Source organism: Hirundo rustica, chromosome 26, assembly GCF_015227805.2.
Source record: "Hirundo rustica isolate bHirRus1 chromosome 26, bHirRus1.pri.v3, whole genome shotgun sequence".
NCBI classification, from domain to species: domain Eukaryota; kingdom Metazoa; phylum Chordata; class Aves; order Passeriformes; family Hirundinidae; genus Hirundo; species Hirundo rustica.
In genome coordinates this window covers 3,267,377-3,273,376 of record NC_053475.1, presented here as the reverse complement: position 1 = coordinate 3,273,376, position 6,000 = coordinate 3,267,377, and the positions used below count along the sequence as shown (strand labels likewise).

General features: G+C 66.3%; 1 protein-coding gene across 1 annotated transcript; it reads left to right on the top strand.

The window, feature by feature from the left end:
* Nucleotides 1-2,210: 2,210 nt before the first annotated feature.
* ZNF414 (zinc finger protein 414) lies at nt 2,211-5,967 on the top strand. Its single transcript, XM_040086693.2, has 8 exons — nt 2,211-2,317; nt 2,717-2,812; nt 2,891-2,998; nt 3,123-3,228; nt 3,351-3,856; nt 4,209-4,259; nt 4,743-4,898; nt 5,537-5,967. Exons 1-8 carry the CDS (start codon nt 2,251-2,253, stop codon nt 5,611-5,613), a joined length of 1,167 nt encoding a protein of 388 aa, XP_039942627.1. The 5' UTR covers nt 2,211-2,250; the 3' UTR covers nt 5,614-5,967.
* The last annotated feature ends 33 nt before the right edge of the window (nt 5,968-6,000 follow it).

Below are 6,000 nucleotides of genomic sequence, written 5' to 3'. Positions count from 1 at the left end.
GGACAGTCACATCTCTGGTGATGTCACATCTCTGGTGATGTCACATCTCTGGGGCTGTCACATCTCTGGTGATGTCACATCTCTGGTGATGTCACATCTCCTGGTGCTGTCACAACTCTGGTGCTGTCACATCTCTGGGGCTGTCACATTTCAGGGACAGTCACATCTCAGGGATTGTCACATCTCAGGGAGGTCACTGGGGATGGGGACAGTGGCAGGGCAGCAGCCCCTGGGCCGGGGTGTCACGCTCAGGGCTGCAGAACAGTCCTGGAGGAGGAGAAGTGTTGGCCACCATCCCATGGGAGGTGACAAATGACAGCGGGATGACGCAGGTGCCACCTGCTCTCCAAAAACCAGTCCCGGGCTGGGCACAGGGTGATGCCACGGTGCTGCCGCTCTGCCAAGTCACCTGTGAGGAACTTGGGGGCCACAAGCCAAGTGTCCATCCCTCCTGCCCTCATGGGATTTGCTCCAGAGGCATTTCCCACCTTTTCCAGAGGAAAAAAATCAGCTCACAAAGCGTCACTGGGGTGGGGAGTGGCATCTGTGATCCCAGAGGGACAGGACGGAGGTTCCAGCACCCCGAGGCACTGCTGGGTTCGACCCTGCAGCTGCTCCCTGGGGCTCACCTGGAGGCCGTCGGTCCCAGGGGTGCTGAGCCCAGGCTGTGGCACCCAGCCTTGACCCAGAGGCGTTTCCAGCAGGAATTTCGCCTCCCCGCAGTCCCAGTGGTTCCAGGAAAGGCTCCGACACGTCAGGGTTGGGCACCGAAACGCGGCAGCGCCATGGGGACACTGCCCAGGGGCTGGGCAGGCAGACACAGCCCTGCCTCGACATTTTTGGCATCGTCTCCCCCAAAAAGAAGATTCCCAAGACCTTTTTTTCCCCTCATTTCTACCCGATAAACAAAGCTCCATCAAAGCTGCCGGTGATTTCCCGTGTTTCCCCCATGTCCTGCAGGGATGGAGGATGGAGATGGAGCACTCCCTCCATCCAGGGCTGAATTTTCCACCCTCCTCCGGGCCATGACCAGCCCCAACCCTGCCCCAAATTCCCTGTTCCATGGCCAACCCCTCTCCGTGGTTGGCTGATTCCATCCTGAGGCCGCTGAGCTGAAAAAACAACAACAAAAAAAAACCCCCCACAACCCCCAGACAAAGCCGGGAGCCCGGGGGCAGCACAGGAATAATCCCACACGGATTTTTTTCCCCCCTCCCTGATTTATTTCCCACTGGGCTGCAGGAACAGCTGCTGAGCCCGGCTTGGCCAGGCTGAGCCCCTCTGGGTGAGCCAAAAAGCTGGGAAAATGCCTCTGGAGCAGACGCTGATGGGAAGGACGGGGTGCCCCAGCCAGCAGAGCTCATCTCCAGGGAGATTTCCCGAGGAGTTACTGAGCTCTTGGAGAAACATTGCCCAGTGCCCACTGCACAGCCCCAGCGCTGATATTGTTGTTATTATCGTCATTATTGTATCGTCATTATCATTATAAATATTTGTACCCTTTCGTCCTTTTTGCTTTATCCCTTTGTCCTTATTTTCTTCATTGCTTGTTATTTATTGCTTATTATTTCTTATGATAAGCATTATTATTGCCATCGTTTTCTCTCGCGCTCCAACGTGAAGACACCACAGAGAAATCTCCCAGACTGAGGGGATTTTTTCCAGATGATTTTCTGGGAATTAAAGTTTGGCTTATCCCTGCGGGGGAGCCTCGTGCCGAGGCGTGGCGAGGCCAAGCCAAGGTCATTTTGGGCAGGAACTGTCCCCACGCGTGCATCAGCAGCTCCCAGGCGCTCAGTGGGACCAGCTGCTCCTCCTGGCCGGAAAATTCGGAATTTCGAGGGGAGCACCTGGGAGCAGGAGGCTGGAGCAGCTTTGGCTGTGCCTTGGAGGGGGTCCTGCGGCCCGGGGGGATTTTTAGCTGCGGTTGCTGTGGGTTTGACGCCGGCAGGGTCCTGGTGATGCCTGGGGGATGTTTGGGGGGTTTGGGGCCACCCTGGGGTGGGAGAGGCAGGAGGGGACAGTGACAGCTCGGGGCTCTGTGGAGCTGCCATCTCCTGCGGGCTCAGCCCCGGGTGGGAGGGTCGGTCCCACGGGGCACCGAGGAGGAGGAGAAAGGAGGAAGAGGAGCAGGAGGAGGAGGAGGAGGGAGTCGCTACGGCCCCGGGCTGGGATGTGACCTCCCTCCCCTGCTCCCTGTGCAGCACCGCCGGGAGGAGCCGCCGCGCCCCTGCCCAGCCCGGCCGGGCCATGAAGACGGAGAAGGACGAGGCCGTGGCCGCCTTCTCCCTGCGGGGGAAACCCGCGGAGGGGGCAGGTGAGTGCCCGCGGGGGGCAGGGGGCAGGCGGGGCAGGAGCAGCGGGGGAGCTTTTGGTCCTGTGCCTGGGAGGTGCCTTTGGCCGAACGGGGACGTGCCCGAGTGTGCTGGGGTGTGCCCCAGTGTGTTCAGGTGTGCTCAGGTGTGCCAGGGTGTGCCCGGCTGTGCTCGGGTGTGCCCAGGCGCGCAGCTGGCATCACCCAGCGCGTTCCAGACACCGTCAGGCTTCACCTTCACGCCTCATCTCTTCCCAGAGCAAAGCCCCTGGCAGCTCCCTCACCTGGGGAGCTCCGGCCCGCTCCGCTCACACCCCCCGGGCCCATTTCGCTGTTTGGAAGGGGTGGCTTTGGCAGGGGGGTGGCTTTGGCAGGGCCGAGCCTCACCCGCTCTCCCCACAGGCTGCAGTGACCCGGCCCTGCCCGGTGCCCCCAGGCCGGGCAGCGGAGCGGCCCCGGGCCCGGAGCTGCGGCCGCTGAAGCGCAGACCTGTCCCAGGTGAGCCCAGCCCCGCCCCGGGGAGGGGACGGCGACCGCCGGGGCACGGCCCGGCCCCACGGATGTGTGTCCTTGCAGGGAAACACCACCAGTGCTCGAGCTACGGCTGCAAGCTGGCCTTCCCCAGCATGCAGGAGCTGATGGACCACCTGAAGGTGCACTACAGACCCACGCAGTCCCTCGAGGGTAAGGCCGGGGCCGGATTTTCGGCCGGGGACGGGGTCTCGGAGCTGAAGCGGTGGCAGATGGGAGCGGGGCCAGCGCAGCAGAAGGGGCCGGCGGCTGAACCTCTCCGAATTCCTCTGCCCAGGCAAAACCTTCCGGTGCCCCACGCTGGGCTGCCCCGAGACCTTCCCCAGCATGCAGGACCTCATGGCCCACATGAAGGCGCACTACAAACCGAACCGCTACTTCAAGTGAGTGCCGCCGCTCCCTGTTCCCCGCCGCGTCCTCTCTGGGCACACCTGGCAGCTCCGCGGCGCCGGTGCCCGGGGCCGGCATCGCCTCTTGACCCAGCTTTCCTTTCCCGACCGCTCAGGTGCGAGAACTGCCTGCTGCGCTTCCGCACGCACCGCTCCCTCTTCAAGCACCTGCACGTCTGCTCCGACAGCTCCGGCGGCCCCGCGCCGCCCCCCAAGCCCGACAAAGCCGTCCTGCCTCCCGCTACCTGTGGGCCGGAGAAGGAGCCCCCGGCCAAGCCCCCCGAGGGGCCGCCCAAGCTGCCGAGCGCTCTGCGGCCCCCGGAGAAGGAAGCGGCGGGCGCGGACACTGCCCCGGCGGCGCTGCCCGGCTCGCTGGAGCCGCTGCCGCTGGTGTCGCCGGGTCCCCACCGCTTCCCGCTGCTGGAGCCCGGCCTCTTCGGGCCCCCGTCCTTGACTCGCTTCTCGGGGCCGCCGCCGTCCTCGGTGGCCGGGCCGTTCGTGCCCTACGCGCCCCCTTCGCCCTTCGGGCTGCCGCAGCCCCCGGCTCAGCACCGCCTGCGGCCCTTCCTGCCGGGCCACGGCCCCGCCAGCGTCTCCAACGCCGTCTGGAAGAAAAGCCAAGGTGAGAGAGGCGAGGCGTTCGGGACAAAGGTTCTTCTGCTCCCGCCTTAGACCAGCAGCAGCTGCCGAGGAGGAGCCGCCGCCGCGCAGCCGAGGATCCGGGCCCTCCTCCCCCATCCCAGAGCCCCCGTGCCGCCCGTGCCGCCCCCGCTGTGATGTTCGATTGGGCAAAGCGCCGCCGACCACCAAAAAAAAAAACCCCAAAAAAAACCCCCACCAAATTCTCCCGGCCCCGCTGCTCCCCGGCGTGCTGGGGGTGCGAGGCGGGGGGGCCGTGCCCTCCCACGTGTGTCCCCCCCACCCCAGGGAGGGTCAGACCTAATGCTTGTCTTGCCCCTCGATTCCCTCCGCAGGTGTGAGTGTCAGCCCACTCCTCCCATGCTTTGGCTCAGGAGTGACTCCAGGTTAGTTTGGCACCTGCTGGGTGGGGGCCGCTCTCTGTCGCTGGGGGCTTTGGGGGGCGGCGGGGGGGGGGCACAGGGGATGGGAGAGGCCCCAGGGGCGCTCCCCGGAGGGCAGAGCGGGGGGGGGCGCTCCCTCCTTTTTGGGGGCCACGCAGAGAGGGGGTGCGGCCCAGGCAGGGGGGGTTAATGGCTGCGCCCCCCCCCAAAACCCCCCAGCCCGGCCCCGAGGGCGAGAGGCAGGAGCGGCAGCAGCTCCCAGTGCTCCCAGTGCTCCCAGTGCCGAGCCCAGGCTGGAGCCCGCCGTGCGCTGGGGGGCACCGCCCCGCTCCCCGCTCCCCGATTCGGGGTTCTTCCCTTGGGAAGGGAACCCCTGAGCCTGTGGGGCTCCAGCCCCCAGAGCCCCGCGGCAGCAGCCGGCTCCGGGCGATCCCGGGGGCGATCCCGGGGCGATCCCTGTGCTTCCCTGCCCGCCCGTCCTTGCAGGGCACTCCTCCAACAGCCGCATCGTGTGGGAGCACACGCGGGGCCGCTACAGCTGCACGCAGTGCCCCTTCTCGGCCGCCTCCCGCGAGGAGATGACCCTGCACATCGAGGACCACCGCAAGAACCCCCCGCCCCCGCGCCTGGAGGCCGAGATGGGTACGGGAGGGACCCCGCGGGCACGTCCTGCTCCCTCTGCCCTGGCACGGCCGGGCCGGATTCCAGCCCCTGCTTCCCCGGCCTGCGGCACTGCCCTGGAGGGGTTTGTGTGTCCTCCCTGCGCCCCCGGCCCCTGCAATGCCCTGGGGGTCTGTGTGAACCCCCAGTGCCCCCCCAGTGCCCTCCCTGCGCCCCCGGCCCCTGCAATGCCCTGGGGGTCTGTGTGAACTCCCAGTGCCCCCCCAGTGCCCTCCCTGCACCCTCCCTGCGCCCCCGGCCCCTGCAATGCCCTGGGGTCTGTGTGAACCCCCAGTGCCCTCCCAGTGCCCCCCCAGTGCCCTCCCAGTGCCTCCCTGCGCCCCCGGCCCCTGCAATGCCCCTGGGGATCTGTGTGACCCCCCCAGTGCCCCCCCAGTGCCTCCCTGCGCCCCCAGCCTCTGCAATGGCCTGGGGGTCTGTGTGACTCCCCAGTGCCCTCCCTGCACCCTCCCAGTGCCTCCAGCCCCTGCAATGGCCTGGGGGGGGTGTGTGTGCCCTCCCAGTGACCCCCAGTGCCCCCAGCCCCTGCAATGCCCCCGGGGGTCCCTGTGCCCCCCCTCACCCCGAGATGCTGACACTTCTCTCCCCTCTCCCTCCAGATTTCGGGGTGGGCCTCGCCCCGTTCCACACCAAGCTGCCGCCGGAGATGGAGAATTCCCTGTACTCGCAGCTTTGATGCCCTCGGCTCCCACGGGACTCTCCCGCACCTCCCCGGGGGCACAGCACAGCCCCGGGACAGGAGCCCCCCTCCCTGGGGACAGGAGCACCCCCAGCCCAGCCCGGGGTGCCACAGGGGCAGACGTTCCCCCTGGAATTTCTCCCCTTTTTTTATTTTTGGGAACTCTCCGGCGCCCGGAACCCCTGTATCTCCCTCCCTTGAAGGTTTTGTCGCTTCAGCCCCGGGGGCTCTGCGGGAGCCCGGTAGGTTCTCAGGAGTTAGCGGACATCTCTGGAATGAGATCTCGGAACAATAAACGGGAATTGTACAGGAGAGGCTCTGTGGGTCCCAGTGGGGAGCGGGGCTGGCACTGAGGAGCCCCCCAAAACCAAAGGAGGGGGACAC